General features: G+C 58.5%; 1 protein-coding gene across 1 annotated transcript in view; it reads right to left on the reverse strand.

Moving 5' to 3' along the window:
• CACNA1B (calcium voltage-gated channel subunit alpha1 B) overlaps positions 1–23,346 on the reverse strand; it is a 210,466-nt gene that overhangs the window by 118,758 nt on the left and 68,362 nt on the right. Inside the window, exons 7-12 of the mRNA XM_042245300.2 lie at positions 21,698–21,801; positions 19,039–19,154; positions 18,642–18,698; positions 17,508–17,597; positions 7,389–7,598; positions 3,392–3,504 (exon numbers count right to left, since the gene is read on the reverse strand). Coding sequence (XP_042101234.1) covers positions 3,392–3,504; positions 7,389–7,598; positions 17,508–17,597; positions 18,642–18,698; positions 19,039–19,154; positions 21,698–21,801 — 690 coding nt within the window. The remainder of the gene's footprint in view (positions 1–3,391; positions 3,505–7,388; positions 7,599–17,507; positions 17,598–18,641; positions 18,699–19,038; positions 19,155–21,697; positions 21,802–23,346) is intronic.

Below are 23,346 nucleotides of genomic sequence, written 5' to 3' on the forward strand. Positions count from 1 at the left end.
ACTTACGGCTGATTCACGCTGGTGTGTGGAAGAAACAGACACAGCATTGTAGAACAATTACCCTTCAATTAAAACAAACAACCTTTTAAAAAAGAGAGACATGACGTGGTCTAAAAATGAAGCCAAGGGCACAACAGCGCCAGGCGTGCGACACCCCAAAAGATGAGCCGTGGGCCTCGGAGCACATTCCGCGACTCTCTAGCCTTTCAAGGGGGTATAAGGTGAGACTCCAAATGGGCCCCATGAGTCCTGTCCTCTCCGGGACATGGAACGGTGTTGGCCTTGGCCATTTCAGCAGCAGCTCAGGCCAAGGAGGCTGATCTCTAAGAGCGCTGTAGGTACGGCTTCCGTCCAACCGGGGGAGACCTAGGAAGACACACCCCACTGCACGCTGAAAGGTTAGATGCGCAGAAGCACCACCAACTAGGGCCAGAGTGCAGAGAACAGAATGGGGCTTATGGATTCCCCAAATTCCACGAAATATGAAGCAGGTCAAGAAACCTCAGCTAGAATGCTTACCACTTTTAAGGAAAGAAGACCAGGGGCTCCCAGACCTAAAACAAGGAAAGGGGACCAGGGGGCACCCAGACCCAGAACTAGGAAAAGGGGCCAGGGGGCGCCCAGTAACAGGAGGGAAAGGGGACCAGGGGGCCCCCAGGAATAGAGCTAGGAAAGGGGGCCAGGGGGCGCCCAGGCCCAGAACTAGGAAAGGGGGCCAGGGGGCGCCCAGACCCAGATCTAGGAAAGGGGGCCAGGGGGCGCCCAGGCCCAGAACTAGGAAAGGGGGCCAGGGGGCGCCCAGTAACAGGAAGGAAAGGGGCAGGGCACAACTTTTGAAAGAATGGCATAGCTCATGGACACAACATAAACCAACTAGAATCAAATGGGACCAAGAAGTCAGACAAGACGAAGCCTTGATCTCAATCGGCAGGTGAAATGAACACCCAGAGGCGCATGACAGCCCCAAAGCACTGTCAGAAGACCAAGGAGTGGGTGGTGGCCCAAACCCTGGAAATCTCCATTCCTTCCCAAAGTTGGAATAATTCTCCCACCCATTAGCATATGAAATTACCCAGCCTATAAGAACTAATCACACCACTTTTCATGGGCACACTCACCCTGTGTGATGGCCCACACTGTCTGTAGAGTGTGTTTCTCTCTGAATCTGAACAAATCCACTTCTTACCTATCACTCTGTCTTTCACTGAATTCTTTCTGTGATGATACATCAAGAACCTGAGCTTCATTAGGTCCTGAAACCAGGTACTGTGGGTTTTGCTTGGGTTTGAGTCCAGCACTTGGGTTCAAGGCCCCATCTGGGGTAAATGGTTTCAATCCCAGACCAAGAGCTAGGAAAGGAGACCGGGGGCGCCCAGACCAAAAACTGGGAAAGAAGACTCAGAGGGCTCCCAGTCCAGGAAGCAGGAAAGGGGCCCCCGGGGACACCTGGACCTAAGACCTGATTGGGGATTTTCCCAATGTTTGCTGGACTCCAAGCAGCCCTTCCGTATGTCCAGTGTCCCCATTTTGAACAGGGAGGTGTAGAACAGCTACCCCTGCCCACCCTCCACTGTATGCAGGGCGTGGGGCTGGATACCTTGTCTCTCGCATTTCGTGGCTCGAAGATCTAGAGAAACTGTGGAGCCTCCACCAGACCTGGGTCCAATTTGGATGATGAGATTCTGCCTCTGAGCTGATGCTGCAGTAGGGTGAGGCGGGGCGCGGGGAGTGCGGGTGAGCGTATCTTACGCAGGAAGAAGCTGGATCAGCAGGCCTTGGCAGGCAGCCCCGAGGACGGCCCGCACAGACCCCCGGATCCTGGCAACATTCTTCCCCGTGCAAGGAGGGCTGGCCTGCTGACTCCCTCCTGACAGTACAGTAGCGCCGCTGACAGCTCCTTCCCCTGCGACTGCTTTCTGCAGCCTCCGTCTGGCACTCGCGTCGTGAGTTACAGTGTGGTGAGGACACGCGAGCCGCTCACGGAGAGGCCGCGGCTCTGGGGGCACGGCCGGTCACCCTTCACAAGCCAGTCCTTTCAACAGCCTCTAGTGGGCCTGAGCGTAACCCTCCAGCCCTAAGTAAGCCTCAGGCGAGCTGCACCCCTGGCTTCAGCTGGACTGCGACCTCGTGAGGGCCCCCAGGCCACAGGCACCCTGTCAAGCCACACCTGCACTCCTGGCCCTTAGGAACTGTGAGACAATAGATACTGTTCTGAGCCGGTAAGTTCCGGAGTAACTGTTAGCTTATGTGCGAATTAGTCCCTGTCCTGGGACCTAGCCGGTTCCCAGATGACCCTCACTCTGAAGGCTCTTCCCCGACTGGGTCCCCTCTGCCTGCATTTGCCAAGCTTTCTCTTTTCCTTTGTAACCAAGAAGGAAAAGGAGCAGAAGCGCTGGCTCGCTCCCAACCGTCCACCCCGGTCACAGGCGCCGTGTCCCGAGAGCGCTGAGGCGGTCGTCGCCTTCCCCGCCCGAGCGCAGGCAGGGTGGCAGGTGCGCGGCCACCGCCCCGGGCTCCGGTGCGGACCGTCCTGCATACGAGCTGGGCAGCCCCGGGCCCATCGCAGTGTCCCCAGTCACTCACGCGTGAAGTGAGTCGCGAGGACCCGACACACTCTCGGGCTGCGCCACGTCGCGGAGAGGGAAAGGCAAACTCCATTTCAGGTTGAAGCTTCCCTTTGCCCAAGGTCCAGCCTCCCTGCCTGGCTACTGAGAAGGCTGCAGAAGGGCAAGACCTCCCTGGGCTGAGGCCTGGCCGCCTCCCACTCAGGCCCTCCACCAGGTCAGAACTCTGCCGCACGCAGGCGTCAACAGCGCCCATCCTCGGGCTCTGGGGCCAGCACAGGGCAGCGCCCTGCACAACTGCAGGGCCGGGAAGGGGCTTCCGCGCTTGTCCACGGTGAGCCTCAGAAGCACCTGCCTTCCAGGTCTCCCGCAGTGCAGAGGCTGCTGAAGGGACCCGGGACCACTGCTCCCCTCCGGCCTCCCAGGAAAATCTGGCACATGTGTCCAGGCCTGCCCAGGCCAGACCTGCAGGATGGGGTCAGGACCACAGCCTCCTTGAGCCTCCATGGGATAGCAGCAGCACATTTAAAAGATCGCCTACCAAGCACAGAGGAGGCCACAGAGGCTTGAGCTGACCTTGGGACCACAGACAGGTCAGGACGGGAATGAGGCTGCCCCGTGGCCGACACCCGCACCGGTAAGGACCGGGCCAGGACAGGCCTCCCCTGTTGGCAGGCTGCCTTTCCTACTGGGGACAGACTGTGCTCCAGACCCCAGCTCACGCTGGGTATGGCATCGTGGGGGTGGGCTGCGTGTGCCCTCAGGCCAGGACACGGTGGGCCCACCTGGACCCACAGCAGGCATCCCTGAGGAGGAGGCTTACTCACCCCAAAATCGAAGCAGTTGAAGGACGACCGGAAGTAGCTCCTGGGCCCCAGGCCGTACATCTTCAGGGCCATCTCTGCGAGGAAGAGGCCCAGGAAGACAAACTCTGCAAAGTCTAGAGAAGCCGGAGAAGAGGGGGGTTGGCTCGCGGCCTCCTCCCGCCCAGCTCAGTCCAGACCGGAGGGCACCAGACCTCTGGGCTGATCCAGCGGGCAGCTTCCAGGCCTGGTCTGCGGCTCTGAGCTCCAGCCTCAGCCCAGGACAAAGCAGCGAGCAGAGAGGACGTGACGCACAGAGGTGCTCCTTCCAGCTTGCAGGCGAGGGCCCAGGCTCCCAGGACCAGGTTCAGGAGTGAGCTCTGGGTCAAGGGCCCAAGTCTCCCAGGGGACTTAGGTGGTCAGGCAGGAGGCACCCAACCCCCTGGAGATGCTGGATGGCCTTGGACCCTCCCTTCTCCTTTCAGTCTCACTCCCTGACCCACACGCTGACTGCAACTGGAGTCCCTCTGCGAGGACCCTGGGCCAAAGCGCCAGTTTCTCTGCAAGGACCTCCCTGACCCTCTTGGACTCACAGCACCATGTTTGGTTTTAACTCTGTTCACAGGCTCACCCCACTAAAGGCAAGCATCCTTACCACCTAACACCCCCAGACCCCCATAGTACGAGTCTCCCAGGAGGCACCCACACTTCCTAGGGGCCCTGGGGAGTCACACAGAGACCCCTGTGGGTGTGGTGCCTTCAGCTTCCTGCAGGCTGGGCCCGGCAGGTGGCTGTGGTGAGCAGGGCCCGCTTCAGCCCAGGGATCCTGCTGCTGGTGGTGCTGACCCTGCTGCAGGGCTGAAGGGAGGCCACACTGGACCCGAGGGTCATCCTGGGAATTCAAGGCCCAGAGACACTACTCCAACCCAGCCTAAGGGGAGAACAAGCAGGGTCAGAGCAAGAAGAACAGTCCAGAAGCTGTCTGAGACCACAGACTGCAGGAGACACAGCAAGCTTAGCCCCTGACTGGCTGGCCAAGCCAGGAATTCCAGGGATCAGAACAAGGTCGCTGTTTTTCATCCTCCGCCCAAAGCTGGAATCCATGCATCATTTCAGAGTGAGCCAAAGGCACTGTGGCCTCTGACCTGGGGCCAGGGAAGCAGAGCAGGAAGGGCAGAGCCCCCACGGGGGCCAGGGGCACAGGGGTCCAGCCACCAGGCAGCCACCCGCCCGGCGGCCCCAGGGCCTCTGGCAGCCAGACTGGTTGGGAGACTGGCCCTCAAGAAGCTTCTGTTCAAACGGAAGGTGGAAGAGAGGATCACACACGTCCTGCCCTCCGTGCACACCCTGAAACTGTTCTCCCCCATGTGCTGCACAGACACACAGGCCTCCCCAGGCAGCTCTGCAGCAGCTGAGACCCCAAATGAGCAAAGACAGCAGCTCCACTGCCCACTGGGCAGCGTGCCTCACAGAAGTGTGATGGTTCATACAGCCCAGGAAGGTCTCAGGTAGGCGACCCAGGTACATGGACAATCACCACCTGCCTGGCCTCTGAAGCCAGTCCAAACGCCAGCAGGGTACCCGAGCCGTGCCCAGGATGAGTAAGGCGATGGCACAGCAGCCCTCCTGGAGAAGCCATGTGACGGCTGTGCCCTGAGTCCAGCTTGGAACATGAGCCCCTTGGCCCCTGCACTCCAGGGCCTCACGAGGGGAGCTCAGGTCTTGGAAGGAGAGACCGCAGAGGCAGGGCCCCTAGCTGCCCCACCCAGACCTTGGAGCTGAAGCTACCCAGTGGCCCGTCTTGCTCCCCTTTATTGGAACCAGCCCAGGAAGTGCTGAAAGGGAAGCTCTCCAAGAAAGGGGGCACCTGGAACACAGCCTCCACAACACGCCCACTACCCTCAGCTTCATATGCTCAGCCTCCCCTCAGGGGCCAAGAAAGGGCGTCCACATGTTCCCTCCTAAAGTACTCATTCAGCCTGCAGGCCCTTGCGCTGCCCTGAGCTGGCCCCAGAGACAGCTGACCCCTCCCTCCAGGAGGTCATGGGCTCAGGGAGCAGAGCAACTACATTACAGTGTCTGCGCTGTAACAGGAAGACAGCAACTGTGGGGACAAAGGGACAGAGGAGAGGGTGGCCAGGTCCATCCGGCCAGGCCCAGGAGTTCACGGCATGACAGCATCCACTCTCAGGACCCCTTCACCATCTGGGCATCAGTCTCGGGGTCCTTAGTGCCTTGGGGGTGGTGCATTTGACAGGCAGACAGCGAGGTACATGGCCAGCCTCAGGCCAGGGCCCCATAGTGAGCTCTGATGAAGGGGGCTCTCCTAAAGGGAGCCCCCACTTCTGCCTCTGCCTCCTGCAAGGCCTGCCCTCCCAGGCTGGGTCCGCCCACCTCAGCTTCAGCCCAGCACTGAGCAGATGCCTCCAGACCCAGCCAAGGCCACCCTTCCCTCCAGCCATTTCCCCTGGGGGAGGCTGATGAATGCAGGCGTTTCCAGGAAACCACAGAGAAGATGAGGCAGTGAGGGGGCAGATTTGCAGCCAGGGACGCCTGCGGCCCAGCCAGCACCTAGGCACTTCCAGCCTCATGCTCCTGACATCAGACACACAACCAGGCCGTGCAGGCCCCCTCCAGCCCACTCACTGGGCAAATCTCCAGGAGACAGGAGCAACCGCAAGACAGACTGGGTACCACCGGCTTCTTGTAGGAAGAAAAGGCCTAGCTCGGAAGCCCCAGAGAGCAGCCACACCACTGCCCGAGTGAGGAGGAAGCCCTGGCTCCCCAGCCCCTGCCCAGCCCCCAAGGGTGGGATATCACAGCCTGAGGACTCAAGGAGATTGAATTCAGTCCCAGGCCAGATCCCACACCAAACCATGGGCCCAGGACACGTGAGTCAGGGGCAGGGCACCGGTTCAGTGCACACACTTTGGCTCCCTGGCCTGCCCTCCCCACCTGGGAGCCAGCCGGGGCCCCTCCTGCTTCTCCTCTCTCTGCCCATTCCCATCATGCCAGCAATGGATTGCAGTCGAAGTCTGGGAAAAGCCTGGAGCCAGCCCCCAACACAGCCTTCCCCATCCACATTTTCGGGTGCTCCGGGGGGCCATCCATCCAGAGCCCTAAAGAGCCCAGCAGCAGCAGCCTGGCCTCGCGGTCAGAGCTGCCCAGGCTCCGTGCAGCTGGCCTGCTGGGGGCCGGGCCTGGGAGCCAGGAGGGTTCTCGGGAGGAAGGCTCTCCTGGGCGTCTAGGCGGCCGCACGCACACAGGGAGAGGGAGACGGAGGGGAGAGAGCGAGGCACGTGCAGAAGCCCGGAGCAGGCTGTCTCCAGATCAGCCAGATCAGCCACTAACACGAGTGGCTGACCCGGGGAAGGGGGGGGGGGGGCCCCCGACCGCAGGACAGAAAGCACTCACACAGCGTCTCTGGAGGGCTCGCGAGGCAAAACGAACAAGCAAGCCCTTTTGTTGCACACGCCCTGCAGGGCCCTTGGGTGTGAAGGAACCTGGTCCCTAGGAAGGGGCCTCAGCTCTTCACGTCCTTGGAACTATAACCAGGGCCAGACAGGTCACGACCCAGAGCCCCTGCTGTATCCTGAGGCTCATGGACACGTTTGCAATAATCCCTGGTCAAGGACACGTCCAGATCCAACCAACCAAGAAGAAAAACGGAAACAACTGGAAGAGCCCTGGGAGACCCCTGGGAACCAAGACTTTCCTCAGGGATCCAGGGCAGACGGACCCCTTAGCTCCAGGGTCGAAAGCCCATAGGGCAGGAGACATCGTCCCAGTTCCCCAGACCCCTCACTAGTTTCCCACTACACCGACGGACGGGGTCTGACCAGACCAGCCCAGCCTCCTGGAACCTGGGCCCAGGCCTGGGCACATCAGGCCTCCAGCAGAGACCCCCGGGGCACTGTGGTCGGCACAGGGGTCCTACCCAGGGCACCCCAGTGCCACAGGCTGCGGGCTGGAAGCGTTCCCGAGGAGGCGGGCCCCGGGAGGGCTGGGCCCAGCTACGTACACAGAGCCGTGGTGAGCCGCTGGGGCTGCTGGTAGTGCACGATGGCCACGCACAGCGTGTTCAGGGCCACCACGCACAGCACCGCCCAGTAGAAGCTCTGGGCCTTCACCAGGCGCCGGATGAAGAACCGGAACATCTTCTCCTTCCTGCGGAAGTATGACGAGCTCTCCGTCTTCCCGCTCTTGAGACTGGCTCGGGCGAAGGGGGACCCTGCAGGAACAGGGGCTCGCTGAGGGTGTGGGGGACCACCGGGCCCCAGGACACACTCTCCCTCTGCCAGTGTGAGCCCTGCAGACGCACCCTCCAGGACATGTGTCCCCCGCCCACAAGGACACTTGCTCTGGCCTGGCTCAAGGCACCAGCTTCCATCTCGGGTGCTGTGTGCGTCAGATCCACTACCAACATTGGGCTAAAGGGCCCTGCGCCCCTGGAGTGGCTCCTGGCCACACCCCTGCTTCACAAACGAGGGAACCAAGTGCCGGGGCGGTCTTCCTAGCTGCTGGGCCCTGGCTGGGAGGCCTGCAATGAAGCAGGCCAGTGGTCCCCAGCGCCCCGGCCGCCTCACAGCAGGGCAGTCCCCACGCTCCCAGGGTACTCTGATTCCTGGCGTTACCTGGGGAGCCCTGCTGCTTCTGGCCCTTCCTCCCTCCATAGCTCCGGGGCCAAAAGCCACTGACCGCCTGCTTTTCTAGCAGTTGCCTTGGAACACAGCCTAGCTCCTTCATCTGTGTCTGGCCTGGCTGCAGACTCTGGCCCACAGAGCCCAGAATGTCTGCCCAGGAAGCTGCTCCTCTGCCCCGACTCACCCGCCAGACCCAACTGCCCTCTCCCGCTCCCATGCACACAGCGCCTTCACTGCCCCCCAAGGGGAGTGCCTTCCCCCCGGCTCCTTCTCAGCTCCGAGGCCACCCTTCTCTAGGCTCCAGTAACAGGCCTCAGTGCCCCAACAATCACACCCTAGTGCCAACTGCACTGCGCGGGCTTTGCAGTCTGTTCTTTGCCCGAGCCCCAGATCAGACTGAGCTCTGGGGGGCAGGGCTCCCCGCTGCGCCCCCAACCCCTGGTGCCATGTGACAAGGGCATGAGCGGGCATCATGGGTGCCTGGGGGCTCTGAGTGCCCCCAAGTGCTCAGACACAGGCGGCTCGGAACCCCTGGCCTAGCCGCAGCCCCTGGGGAAGAAGCATGGAGCATGCTACACAATGGTGGGCGTGTTTGCACAGGGGGGTGTGAGTGCGCAGACTCAAGAGCATTTTCAGGCTGGTGTCTTCCTGGATTCACTAAATGAAGATGGGCCGAGGCCTCTGGAGCAGCTACATCACACAGAGACGCTGTGCACCAGACACAAGGCGGGTCCTGAGGAGCGCCTGCCAGCCAGCCCTTGTCAGGGGGAGCGGGGCCCTAACGCGGAGCTCCCAGCACTCCAGAGGCCGCACCCACGCCCCACCCTCACCTGCGGAAGGCGCTGCTCCAGCACAGCCTCTGGCTGAGCCAGGACACAGCCCCCAGTCCGTGACCTGACACCAGCCAATGCCGGGTCCTCGTGACTGGCTCATCCAACACGGCCTCTTGGCCAACCTTGCCAAGGGCTGCAAAATGCCAAGGCCACAGCCAGACACACCCACTCCCTCCTCCAAGACAGCCACAGGGCAAAGAGGGAAGACAGCACAGGCAAGGAGAGGCCTGCACACAGGCAGAGCCCACACAGACCCACTGGGGACCCACACACTCAGGATCCCCAGACACTGCCGTTTAGAGACAGTCACACACATGTGCTGCCCAGCACACCCCGATGCTGACCACACCCCCAAAGACACACTCAGATCCACACAGGCGCACCCCTGCGATCACACACAGGCCCACTCGGGGAAGGCAGGTCAAGAGAACATGTCACCCAAGAACACACTTTGTGCACACACGTGGCCAGTAGGACAAGCAACACACTCTCCAGGGAGACTCCCTGCGGGACAAGCCCCGTGAGGCCAGCTGGCCGCGCCCAGAGAGGGCCTCAGGGCTGCTGTCCTCTCACACCCCGGGACCAGGGGGCCTCAGGGTGTCCAGGGCTGGGTCCCTGAGGACAGGCGGCACTTCCCAAGAGCAGCGCCTGTGTGCTCACAGCAGCTCTGGCGAAAGGGGGCGTCTGCAGGAGAAGTGAAAATGTGTCACAGTCAGAACCCCTGCTTTGGGCGGAAACCTGCAACATCAGGACTTCCAGGTTCGGTGCGTTTTCCAGGTTCCGCTTAATCAGCATGTATTCTTCACGATAAAAAGGCTTTTTCCACAAAAAATACACATCTTCAAGCTGGGGGCAGTTGAGAATGAATGAGCTATGAATGACAGCAGAATTAAGCCCCAGGTAGAATGGCGTGGGTGCCTGTGCACACGTGAGGTCTGTGCACTAACCCAGGCGGGGTCTCATTAGTCAACATAATGTCTGCGCCAGCCCCGCTGAGCACCATCCCTTCGACGACTGCCCTGAGTGGGGCACAGAAACACCGGGCAACCGTGACCTGCCCCTGCCCCCACCATCCCACCAGGGCACAGGCACAGATCACAGGTGACAGGCAGGCAGCGCAGGACGCCTTCCTGTTTAGCGGCTGCATTCCTTGGTGTGGGAGGCAGAAGTGATGTGGACTGGACTCCAGGCACGTGGCCATGCACCCTGTCCGCCCGATAGGCACATGGCTGGCACACCCTCGCAGCCGAAGAGTCCTCACTGGTAACAGATACGGGGTCTCACGGGGTTCTGGGGGTTAAAGAAACCATGCAGGCTGACCCATCAGGCCTCAACCAGCAGCCAGCATGGAGCTGCGGGGAACCCAGGAGGTGCCAGGCCCTATATCCAGACCCGAGGGAAGCAGACCACCTGAGGGCCCGAGTGCAAGGAGCCCCTTGGGCTCTGCAGGATCCCAGATATGGCACAGAGCCAAAGCCACCAAGATGAAACCAAGAGAGAAAATGAAACTCCTCCCAAGTCATTCAGCAGATGAAAAGAAAGACGTTCACTCTTTAAAACGCAAACTAGGAGCCTGAAGATGCAGCAAAGCCATGTCTTAGATAAACAGATACAGGAAATATAAGGCGGAAGAAATCAAAGGAAAAGGCTGAGAGACATAAAGGAGCAAAGGAAGCGGTAACACAAAGTAACGGGAATTCCAGGAGCAAAGAGAAAAAGGAAAGGAGGCTGAGTAACTGAACAAGTGGAAAAAAACATTCCTCGAGTAGGAAGACCTGAGCTGCAGGCCGAGAGGCCCCCTGGGCTTCAGACCCCAGGCAGAGGGCATTCCAGGAGCGGCCGCATCTGCAACCAGGACACCAGGAATAGGGCAGTGAGCCCCGCAGAACAAGAGAGACAACCACAGCAGCAGAGGCTCTCTCGTCAGGAGAACAACAAAGGGCGCCTGAGCCTGTGCAGACGCCAGTCACCCGCCTACACGCCGCTAGCGGGGCGCCGAGAGACAGCCGAGCAAGACAGAGCGGAGCCCGCGGGCCCAGCGGCCGCAGAGGAGACAGCACCCACGCGGCCGCCCGGTGGGGAGGCCGAGGCAGGCCCACGCCCGCCCAGGGCGACCAAGGGCCTGGCGACAGCGGGAACTAAGTCCCCAGGACATCTCCCAGCAGGAACGGGGAACAAGGAGGGGAGCACTGCAGATGCTCGCGGGGCTGAGGGTGGGGCAGAGAAGCGCGAAACCCAGCGATTCAGTTATGCAAGCACTACACCTCGGCGGTAAAGAGGGTAGGAACCAGGAGGGCAGTCCAGACGATGCTGCTAATTCTGGGAGCAGGGGTGGAAGGCCATCATTTGTGGAACAGAAGCAGGAAGAATCGGAAATTAGCAGAGGGGAGAGCCTGATGAACAGCAACCTGGTCTAAGGGCAAAGCAGGAAAGATAGAGACCACAGTATCAACACCGACACCAAGTGCCAAGGAGGAGGGGAAGAAGCCACGGATGCCGACCCTTGCGCTAAGCAGAGACAGGCTGGGCTCCCCCATTAGGAACAAAGACCACAAGGCTGGGTTAAAAAAAAAAAAGCAAAACCCAGTTACATGTTGTTTGTAAGAAGAACACTGAAAATACTTAATACCATAAAGAGTTGAAAATGAAAGGAAAAGCAAAGATACCAAGAATGCGAACTAAAACCCCAAAATAATGGCAGCAATGAAAAGTAAGGCGTTTGCTGTCAGACAAGAGATTGTCCAGTGGAGGCAGTGAATGGACAAAGAAGGTTCTGTGCGATGATGGAACACACGATTCACACAGAAGAGGAAACAGCCATAAAAATATACCGCGGCCAAACGTGTAAACAGAAGCCAGGGAGCGTCAAGAAAACGCAGCTCAAGGCCACGAGACTTATCACCTCACAGTTGTCAGGATGGCTACTTCCAAAAAGACAAAAGACAATGTTGGCGAGAACATGGGAAAACTAGACCTTCGTGCTCTGTTGATGGGAACGCAAATGGAGAGCCGCACTGTGGCTCCTCAAAAGTGGAACTGAAACCACCTGATGGCCCAGCAAGCCGGCTGCTGGGGAGACCACCTCTATCTCTGTCTCTCTATCTTGGGCTGCCCGGGTGGCAGCAGTGGTGAAGAACCCGCCTGTCAACGCAGGGGACATACGAGGTGCGGATTCAATCCCTAGGTTGGGAAGATCCCCTGGAGGAGGGCAGACAACCCACTCCAGTGCTCTCGCCTGGAAAATCCCACGGACAGAGGAGCCTTGCAGGCTACAGTCCACAGGGTCACAAAGAGTCGGACATGACTGAGCGAGCACAGCATGCATCTGTATCTGCATCTATAGAAAGAAAGGTCTCCAAAGCAACTGAAATCAGAATCTTGAAGAGATCTGAGCTCTCCCATGTTAACTGCAGCACAATCCACAACAGATAAGACATGGAAACAACCCACTGCCCACCGACAGCTGAGTGGACAGAGAAAATGTAGTCTGTATGCACCACAGAACACTCTTCAGCCTAATAGAGAAGGGAACTCGGCAATATGCACCACACGGAGGGGCCTTGAGGATGACATGCCAAGGGAGATGAGCTACCTTCAGAAAGACAGATGCTTCGTGAGTGACTGCACGCAGATGAGGGATCTGAACCAGTGAAATTCATTAAACCAGAGACAGGACAGTGGTGACCAGTGGGGCTGGAGGGCTGTGAACAGGACCAGGGTGCTGGTGAAGCGGGATGGACAGGCCCTGCAGACCTGCTGCCCAGCACAGCACCCGTGGCCAACAGCCATCCACCACACACCTGAAACGTAAGAGGATGGGTCTCACGATGTGCTCCGATCACACACACACACACACACACACACACACACACACACACACACACACTTTTAAGAAAAAAATACAAAGAAACTCATTAATAAAAAATGAAGTGGGAATGTTCTAAACACCTCTTTCAGAACTGAACAGATTTAGGAGATAAAACATAAAGACCTAAAGAACTGGAAAACACAATCAACAAAGCTGACTTTGAGACACACACCCTGATAACTCTCAAAAGCGGAGTGTACACAGAGCATGCTTCTGTCAATGAAACTTTCTAAAGTCAGTCATGAAGTTGGAATCTGAAAACTTCTAAATATAGAGATTTACTGGCCACATTTCCCAATCATTATCTGATAAAATTAGACATAATAAAAAGATGGTCAAAATATTGCTGCTTATAACTCAGAAGCACATTCCCAGATAAATTTTGCCTCAAGAGGAAAGTAAAAAAATTGTTATCTGGAAACCAGTACAGAGGGGAATTCATAACAAAGCTCTGTGCAGAGGGAAACACGCAGCCTTAACTGCTTTCACTGTTAAAGAAGAAAGAAAAAAGAACAAGTTATACATTTTAAGAAATCAGAAAAATAATAATAGAATAAATCAAAATAAAGTAGAAAGATAAACCTAATAATGACTAAAAATAACAATAATAAAAATGAAAACAAAAAAATAAGGAAATCTACAATCTGTTTATTTTAAATCATCATTAACACATACTAGGCTTACATGATCCTAACTAAGAAATTAGAAATCGAAGATAAATATACTGTCAACCAGGAGAAAGCAAAACCAAACTCGACACAGTCTAGTCAGCCTCAGAGCTTTAAGCGCCTTCTGCAGCCGGAATGCCAGCCCCTAACACACAGAGTGCCCAGCTGACGCCCCACTGCATCTCCAATGTGCATCTCAAACTCAGCACAAACTCGGAACCAAATTCTAGTCATTGTCCCCCCAAACGCATGGGTTTCCAGTCCCACCCTCCTGGGCAGGGCTCCTCTGTGGACACTCCCTGCAGAGCTGTCCTTGATGTCTCTCTCTGCCTCATCTCCACATCCGACTCGTCAGAAATCCTGTGGGCTTGTCCTCAAGATAGATCTAGAATCCAACTGCTTAGTACCCCCGCCCCCAGCACTGGGGTCCTCACAGCAGCCCTTGACCTGGTCCTGCCCTGCCCTCTCTGCATGGCGGGCAGTCTTCAGCACCCCCCTGCAGCCAGAGGCCACCCTCCTCTGCAAACCACCATGGCAGCAGAGTCCACACTGGGCTCCAGACCCCCCGGGGCGCTCGTTTCCCCCCCCCCCCCCGCTGCCCCAGCCCTCCACTCTGCTCCAACCACACCGGCCTCCTGGACTCTCCTGCCTCCGGGTCCTCTCACCTGTCTAGGGATGTTCTGTGTCCTGGTAAGCTCACCTGCTCATTGCTTCGCTTTTTACTCAAAGGTGACCTTCTCAGGGCCTGTTGTAGCCACTCTATTTAAAACCCCTACATCCTCAGACCCTTTGAGCCCCTCTTTCTCTACTTTTTTCCTTTTCACACCTAGCACTGGAATGGGAGCTCCAAAGATGAAGGCTTCTGAATCCTGTTCAATGCTATAGCCCAATGCCTCAGGCACCTCCCAACACATCTGGGCACTTAGTATCTGTTGAGTGAATGGACCAGCAAAGAACCGAATGAAGGAGAGACAAGAAGAACACAAGAGAGCTCTGCATGCAGTTCTATAGAAACAAGCCTGAAAGGCAACAAAATGGAATATTTCGGGACAAAACGCAACACTGGCCCATACTCTTTTCCCTGGTGGCCCAGACGGTAAAGAACCTGCCTGCAACGTGTAAGGCCGAGGCCCAGTCCCCGGGTTGGGAGGGTCCCCTTGAGAAAGGAGTGGTTACCCACTCCAGCATTCTTGCCTGGAGAATGTCATGGGCAGAGGAGCCTGGCAGGCTACAGTCCATGGGGTCACAAAGAGTCAGACACGACTGAGCGACTAACACATTCTTTTCATTTCTTAGCTAGATGGGTTCACATTTTTATTTCACCTTTAAAGAAAATATAATTTAGGTGTTATTTAAACTATTCCAAGCTACAGGAAAAGATTTTTTACCTCTCTAATTCATTTTACAAAATCATAATAAAAACTTTTTTAAAAAACTTTAGGTAAAATAAGAATACAGGGACCATTTAAATATTAACACTCACTATAAATTTGAAAAAAATTAAAACTCAGACCCACAATATATATTGGTCTATTAACAAACACAAACAACCCAACAGAAAAGCGTACAGTACATGAAAAGTCACCAACACCCAAATTCAAATGGGAAAGAAACACTTAAAAAGAGGGTCAAAATCACTAGTAGTGAGTGAAATGAGAATTAAAATTGCCAGAAAATACCACCTTATAATCATCAAATTCCCCTCAAACTGGGAAAAGTCGAGAGTAGCTGCAACCTCCAGGCAGGACGAGAACAGAGGTGTTCCTGCCCTGGGGTGAACGTGTGATCCCAGACCCTCTGCACAGCGGGCAGCGGCCGCCCTGGGAGGCGCCAGCACAGCCTCCCTGCAGCAGCCCTGCTCCTGGGACCCAGCCCACGGGGGCGAAAGCTCTGCTGAGCAAGGACAGATGTTTAAGCAGCTGATTGCAGGGTAGTGGACAGCACACCAGGGACGCTGTGAGCACCATACAGGAGCAGATCCTAATTAGACCAGCTGGTCAGGGCGGGGGCGTTCCAAAAGGCACCGACGGGGAAATTTTGTATAAAACTGTTCGGCCAAAAAAGGTCCGTCTAGTCAAGGCTATGGTTTTTCCAGTGGTCATGTATGGATGTGAGAGTTGGACTGTGAAGAAAGCTGAGTGCCGAAGAATTGATGCTTTTCAACTGTGGTGTTGGAGAAGACTCTTGAGAGTCCCTTGGACTGCAAGGAGATCCAACCAATCCATTCTGAAGGAGATCAGTCCTGGGTGTTCACTGGAAGGACTGATGCTAAAGCTGAAACTCCAGTACTTTGGCCACCTCATTCGAAGAGCTGATTTATTGGAAAAGACTCTGATGCTGGGAGGGATTGGGGAGAGGAGGAGAAGGGGACGACAGAGGATGAGATGGCTGGATGGCATTGCCGACTCAATGGACATGGGTTTGAGTAGGCTCTGGGAGTTGGTGATGGACAGGGAGGCCTGGTGTGCTGCAGTTCATGGGGTCACAAAGAGTTGGACACGACTGAGCGACTGCACTGGACTGAACAGGAACTGGATGTCTGTAAAGTGAAAAGACTCCAGAAGTCCACAGCATGTGTGTGCGTGTGTATGTGTGTGTGTGTGGGAAGGGGGGCTTCAGTTCAGTTCAGGTGAGTTCAATCGCTCAATCGTGTTCGACTCTTTGTGACCCCATGAACCGCAGCACGCCAGGCCTCACTGTCCATCACCAACTCCCGGAGTCCACCCAAACCCATGTCCAGCAAGTCAGTGATGCCATCCAACCATCTCATCCTCTGTCATCCCCTTCTCCTCCTGCCTTCAGTCTTTTCCAGCATCAGGGCCTCTTCCAGTGAGTCAGTTCTTCACATCGGGTGGCCAAACTATTGGAGCTTCGGCTTCAGCCTCAGTTCTTCCAATGAGTATTCAGTATTGATTTCCTTTAGGACGGACTGGTTGGATCTCCTTGCAGTCCAAGGGACTCTCAACAGTCTTCTCCAACACCACAGTTCAAAAGCATCAATTCTTCAGCACTCAGCTTTCTTCACAGTCTAACTCTCACATCCATACATGACCACTGGAAAACCATAGCCTTGACTAGACGGACCTTTGTTGGCAAAGGAATGTCTCTGCTTTTTAGTATGCTGTCTAGGTTGGTCATAACTTTCCTTCCAAGGAGTAAGCGTCTTTGAGTTTCATGGCTGCAGTCACCATCTGCAGTGATTTTGGTGGTGGGGGGCGGGAGGGTGGTACGAGTATTATCTGAGATGAGCATCTAGAAAGGGGAAGGATAAACCCCAAACTACTGACATGGGCTTACTGAGGACAGAGAATGGGGAGTGTAAATAGATAAACAAATACACAAATGACTTATTCGAGAGCTCAGTCTTCCAAATGTAACAAATAATGGGAAGCAGCTCATTCAACTCAAGTCCACTAGGGACCGCTGGAGATCAAGGAGGTGCAGTCTGGACCTGACTTGGTGCCTGTAATGCGAAGCGGTCATTGCCAAGTACACCCCCTCCCCATGCTGCCAAAGGTGGAGGCCCAGGGCCGGGTCCTCCTTTCCCACAGAATGCACAACCTCAGGGCATTCAGTGGGAAAGGCCCAGGCACTTCAAGGTGCTAGGATTCTGGCACCAGGCTAAGAGGAAGGGAACTAAAAAGATGAAAGAACCAGGCTTCCCTTTCACTCTTTGAGAAGCAGGGGATGAAGCCAAGGCCTCAGAGGCAGCAGACCCAAGGAATATGGGAGATACACAGAGCTTACAAGAGAGATAAAAGAAACTTTCAGTCCCTACAGCAGCGACGCACGCAGTCCGCAGCCTCGGGATGTGCCAGAGGTCTCCAGTCCACACAGGACAGCAAAGCCAAGAACAGCCAGCCGGGAGCCAGCAGTGTGCTGAACTGAAGGAGCAAGAGGCAAAGAAGAACTCCAGGAGCCATGCGTGCAACCCACCTCAAGGCCTGGCCCCAGGAAGACATCTCTGCACCGGGCGCCCTCCCTCCTGCCGTCTGGCAGACACACCAACCTGGGGCTGGCCGACTGACTTGGGGTGGGGAGACGTTGGGGAGGGAGGGAAGGAGGAGAGCCAGGGTGGCGAGGAGGGAGCGGGCACACACCCCACACAGCACACCCCCACAGACTCACCCACAGCACAGAGGTCTGCAGAGCGGCCCTCTCCCTCCTCCGCATGGATCAGGTCGTTTCGGCTCCTCTTGGCGGCTGCTCTCTTCAACACTGCTTTAGGCAAAGGGTGCGCAGATGGCGTGAGTGCAGCCCGGCTGGCCGATCTGCCTCAGGGCTGGGCTGTCTCCCAGTTGCCCACTCCCTAATCTCCAGGAACCAGCAGCCTCTGCAGATCCCCCCTCCTGAAGCCAAGGCTGGTGGCGGGAAGGACGACGCCTGGCCCCCATGGCCCCTCTCGGTCCTCAGAGCAAAAGGGACAAGGGATTTTGAGGTCCTGCTTGTCCTTCTCTCCATGATGATGTCCGTGGGGAGGCCTGGCTACCATGGGGACCAGGAAACTTCCAAGCAGGGCAAGGCCAGGGCTGTAGCCGGCTGCCCTAGCAGCCCACACTCCGAGGGCAGGTGAGACAAGAGAGATGAGCTCAAGGCCGCAGGGGAACCAGCGAGACCTGCTCAGGCCCCAGGTGTGGGCCCCGCGAGGCCATGGCACCCTGTCAGGCCCCGTCCTGAGCAGCGGGCACGAAGACGGCAGCCTTCCTTCCTGCCGCTGGGGCTGCGCTCGCCCTGTCCCCGCTCTGGGGCCCCATGTTGCACTAGGGGTCTTCCACGGCAAGCTGGGGCCAGAACCATCCGGAGCCCTGGGGTCAGACACGGCTTGGTTTAAAACCGCAGCCTTCTAGAAGCAGTGCGGTTCCCCCCGAATTTTCCAGGATGATTTGAAGCGAGCTGAGGAAGACTGAGGGACTGGATTTTCACTTCTGTTTCACTGTAACAGGGGCACCTGTGAACTCACACAGTCACGAGTCCGCCGCCGTGCTGGACCACACGGCTCGCAGGCTGTGCTGTGAGCACAGGCTCCTGAGGCCCCGGGCTGAACCCACTGCGGGCTACACCCACTCTGGTCAGGGCCCACAGCTCCCCAGGAGCATCCAGCTGACCGCCGCGTGCTGCTGACCCACACAGAGCCTGCCTCCGACACGCAGGCACCCGGCAGAGCAGAGGCATCATGCCTCACGTGCAAGCGCACGCGCGCCGCGGCCCAGTGGCCCCCAAAGCCCAGAGGCCAGGCAGAGAGTGCTGACGGCAGCCACCTACCATCCAGAGGGGACTTCTCCTCCGCGTTCTTGTCCTCCTCGGCCAGCATGACTTCCTCTGCGAGCGAGACACAGCCTCAGGCCGAGCCCTCCCGTGCCCACCCCTGACGAGGGCTCGTTCCCCAGAAACACAGCAGAATGGAGGCGAGGCCCTGCCTGCTTGGCCTTCCCACTTCCAGAAGCCACTGTGGCCACGGCTGAGCTCATCCCACTGAGTCGGAGCCCTTGGTGTGTCCCACAGACAGGGTGCCATGAAGAGGGCCTGGCTTGCTCCCCCCTCACATGGCCCTCCTGCAAGCAGCCCCCACCCCAGCAGAGCTGGCTCCTGGAAGGCCCTGGAGTGGGGGCAGGGAGCCAACAGAGCCCAGGCCAGGAGCGCCACACAGCCCTGTCCTCACCGGCCTTGAAGATCCACTCCAGGTACCCGTTGAGCTCCCGCTCGATCTGCTGCTGCCGGCGGAGCTTCAGAAAGGCCCGGCGGTTCTCCACCCGCTCACGCTCCTTGGCAAACTCTCTGTGATGAGCAAAGCCAGGGCGGGAGGCAGATCAGATGGGTATAAGCTCACCTACAGGCCCTACCTGTCTAGCCAGAGACACCAGGAACCAGGAAGAGGCCGGGACAGGGGCAATGAGCCACGGGCCACCCCTCCAGGCGGCTCCCACCACCCTGGCCTCTGCCCACCTGAGCACTGACAAACCCCAGGCAAACGCTCCCTGCTCCGGCCCCTGCGGCACACAGGGACAGCTCCCCAGTGCCCCAAGAGGGACTCCACCGCTCCCGGCCTAGAGCAGGTTTGGGCGCACACCCTCTGAGTGCGGGGCCCTGTCCTCTGGACAGAGACGTGCAGAGAGCTCATGGACAAGAACCCTCCAGAGGACTGCCACGTTTCTTCTTCGGCTGGTCCAGACCCTCAGCCATGCTAGAAGTGGGGCAGGGAGGAACCAGACCAGCTCAGGGCGGCCAGAGACAGGGAGACAGTCCAGCGCTGTGAGGTCCCTCTGCAGCCCGGGGCCCTCAGCACCTGCCCCACCTTAGCGGAGCTTCTAGGCTCAAAGGGCCGGAAGGAAGCCCTGCGCACACACACCACACACATACCACACGCGCACACACCTTAGCTCAGGTGCCCAAGTGCAGGCAGGCGTGCTCCAAGGGCAGAAGAGCGTGCTGTTCTCCCTCAGGAGCAGCAGCTTCTGGGCTCGACAGAGGGACTCCTCTCACAGCCCTGGCAGGGAGAGAGCTCGGCTCCGACCAGGATGGACCCCGAGCCTGAGACCACCATCTAGCAGGGCCTGAGCCACCTCAGCCCTGGCCATGAGAGAGGATGGCTCCCTCCTGGACATCTCACCCCGCCCAAGTCCGGACTGAAGAGCTGCATGGCCCCTCACGGTCTCCCCACCAGGCCAGCCCCCCGGCCACACCCGAGTGCAGAGGCCTGAGGGCAGGACGGGGTGAGACCACACTGCCCGGGTGGCCTGAGAGTCATCAGCAGCGGCTGACCCAGCCGCCGGGCACCCAGTGCTTGGGGGCAGCTGTGAGCCTCCCCTCCCCAGGCTTCTGCCCCTCCAGGAGGAAGGGCTGTGAGCGGAGCGACCCATTCTGCTTCTCCGGGTGCTGGGAAGGTGAGAGCCCAAGGCATGGACAGGAGTGAGGCTGAACCACCTCCAAGCTGGCCTCAGGCAGCCCTCGTCCAGCCGAGACAGAGTCACACGTGTGGTGATCACCAGCCTAGGCGGCCGTGCAGTCTCCTGCCTTTCTGGGGCTGGAGGAGAACCCTGGGGCCAGCTGAGACCGGTCAGGAAACCAGCACCCGCAGGTGGGGGAAGGGCTGAGAGACACCAAGTCCGCGGGCCTCCCCCAGGCTCCACGGGCTACCCCCATCCTCCTCCTGTGCTCCAGAGCATCCCTGAGCAGGGCCCACGCGTGCCCTGCCAGCCTCCCCACCTCCTCACAAGCCTGGCGGCTCCAGCCCTGAGCTCCCTGCATCACAGACCCCACACTCTCCGCACCTCCACTCCAGCAGTTCTCTGACTGCATGACCCTCCTTGCCAAGCTGGTCCCCCTGCGTCTCAGTGGAGCTGCCCCCTCCCCAGACCCTCCTCTGGGCCCAGGCCTCCCATGGCTTCCCCATCCCAGCTCAGACTGCAGCCTCCACCTGACAGGGAGCTCCAAGCATCCCTGGGGCTGCCCCGGGCAGAGAGGCTCGGAAAGGCACGTAGTGACAATGAGAGCCTCACAGGAGGGAGCGAGGCAGGGGCACACGTCAGAGCCGAGCAGGGCACTGGCCCAGACACTGCCCTTTCGGTGGCGGCACCTTCTCAGACAAGAGGACAGCTGCCCGTTGGGTCCCCCAGGCTCTCCCCAGCCTACCTCATGCCAGAGGAATGGCAACACTCCCCCCCAGCTTTACAGGGATCTGATGCCCAGGTGGGGCAGGGTGGCACGGCCAAGCCAGACGCCCTCTAGCTCTGTCCACACAGCCTCCTCAGCCCCGGAGGACAGTGGGAGCCCCAGACACCAGCCCCGGTGGTTTCCTGAAGCCAGCAGCGCTTCTCCAGCCTCAGCCGCATGTAGGCCAGGAGGGCGCAGTGGGCCGCAGGTTGCTGCACCTCTTTCTCCAGGAGGGAACCTTGCCCTGCGCCCTCACTTGTCCTCTCCGTGAGGTCAGCAGGGACAGGTGCCCAGAGAGGAGGGTAAGCCGGGGTCAGGGCTGGGGCGCAGGCCCGGGGCCGCCGCATTCCTTCTCCAGTGTTGCGGCCGAAGGCTCTCTGGCCCCCGGGGCTGCTCCTGCAGAAGCCCCCCCACAAATCCAGGTAAGAGGCAGCGGCAGCCCCTCCCGACTCAGAGGCCGGGGCGAAGGCCAAGAGCTAGAGGCGAGGAGGCCAGGGGGGAGGTCCGATGGCAGCCCAAGGGCAGGCTCGCTAGAGCTCAGGGCTCTAGGAACAGCCAACCAGGGCCAGGCTGGCCCCGCCTCCCCCACACCACCCAGGCCTCGTCCAGTCCCACCACCCGGCCCTGGCCCGCAAGCACAGAGGCGCACGCAGCGGCGAGGCCCTTACCCTGAGAGCACGCCCAGCACCAGGTTGAGCATGAAGAAGGAGCCGATGATAATCAGGGGCAGAAAGTAGAGCCAGTTCCAGGTGTTGCCGGCCGCGTCGTTGGTCTGGAAGCAAGAGCAGATGAGCAGGACGGTGGGCAGGACAGCGCCCCGGCTTCTCGGTACCAGCAGAGTCAGGCACGGGTGGGGCCAGACAGGAAATCCAGACTACACCTGCCTGCCCTTGCCCCCTCCAGGATGGGGGCCCCCAAAGGACCCAGGAGCTTTGTACTCCTGACCTGTCCAGCAGCACCAAGAAGCCAAGGGCTTCACCCCCCGGGGGCCCCACCTAGACACCTCCCCTCCGCCTCCCAGGCTGCTGGACACACCTGGCAGCTTCAGAGACAATCCTCCTCTGTGAAGCCCAGGGACCCCCAGGTCCAAGTCCGATCTGTCTCCTGCCACACCCACAGTATAGCGCATGGAGCCTGGGCCACAGCCCGTCAACAAGCAGGCAACTCGCTGCTGTTGCCCCCAGGGAGGAGCTGAGCCTGACAGAACCCCGCTCTCGGGCCGGGTCTAAACGACCCGACGCAGGGGGGCTCCCGCCAAGCCTTCGGGCTTTTAGAGCACGGCCCACAAAGGGATAAGGCTCTCTCCATCCGATTCTTTCCCACTGTTGTTTTGTTTTCAGGGGCCTGAGGGAGACCTCTTTCTCCACACGAATCTGCTGCTAGAAGTGAGCCAAGGGGGTGGGCAATGTGGGCAGGCAACCACCGGGCCCCCTGCCCCTCCGCTCAGAGGCAGCTCACGAGCCAAGGGCCAGGCCTGAGCAGGACAGGGGCAGTGGGCGTCCTGGCCCTGCCCTGAGGCTGGGCTGGCGTCCAGGTGCCGCTGCTGGGACCACTGTCCTCCAGTGGCCCCAGCCTGGGCAGAACTGCAGACTCCACCCCTGCAAGTCCTGAGGCCCCTGCCCGCCCGCCGCCTGTGGCTTCTGATTCCTGGACGCTGACTCCAGGCTGGCTGCCAAGGACCCCGGGCCTTGACCAGAAGGGACGCTCAGATATCTGACTTTGCTCGCTACCCCTGTTCGCTGACCAACCTCTGCCAGCTCCAGACAGAGCCCAACCTAAGGGCTACAATGACCGCCAATGCCGCCAGCCTCCCTGAAGGGCACCCTCAGAACCAGCTTCCTTCTAAGGAAAGGAAAAACGTGCTGCCGCCTCAGCTCCTCCCACCCACTCGGTCAGGGCTTTGGCTCCACGATGCCCACTAATGGACCATTTCCACCGGAAGCCAAAGTACCCTGTTCTCGTCTTAGGGAGCAAACAAGGCCTTGCACTTCCGGGAAGATGGAGCAGACAGTCTTCCCTGTTTCTCCCACTGAGTACGGGTAACAACCTGAACATTATATCTAGAGCAAATATACATTTCACAGAGGACTCTAGAAAGGGGAGAAGAGAAAGCAGATCAGCCAGGACCTCTGGACACACGATGGGTTCCCTGTGTTTCTGTCTTGTTTTTCCCTCATATACCCCAGACCTGGGGCTCTTAAAACCTACAAGCTGGAAATGCCAAGAGACACAGACAATAAACACAGCAGCAAAGCCAGGGTGCGCGCCCTCCCTCTCTCCCTCTCTCCCCCGCCCCTCTCTCTCCCCCTCTCTCTGT

The sequence above is a fragment of the Ovis aries genome, chromosome 3 (assembly GCF_016772045.2).
Source record: "Ovis aries strain OAR_USU_Benz2616 breed Rambouillet chromosome 3, ARS-UI_Ramb_v3.0, whole genome shotgun sequence".
Taxonomy (NCBI): domain Eukaryota; kingdom Metazoa; phylum Chordata; class Mammalia; order Artiodactyla; family Bovidae; genus Ovis; species Ovis aries.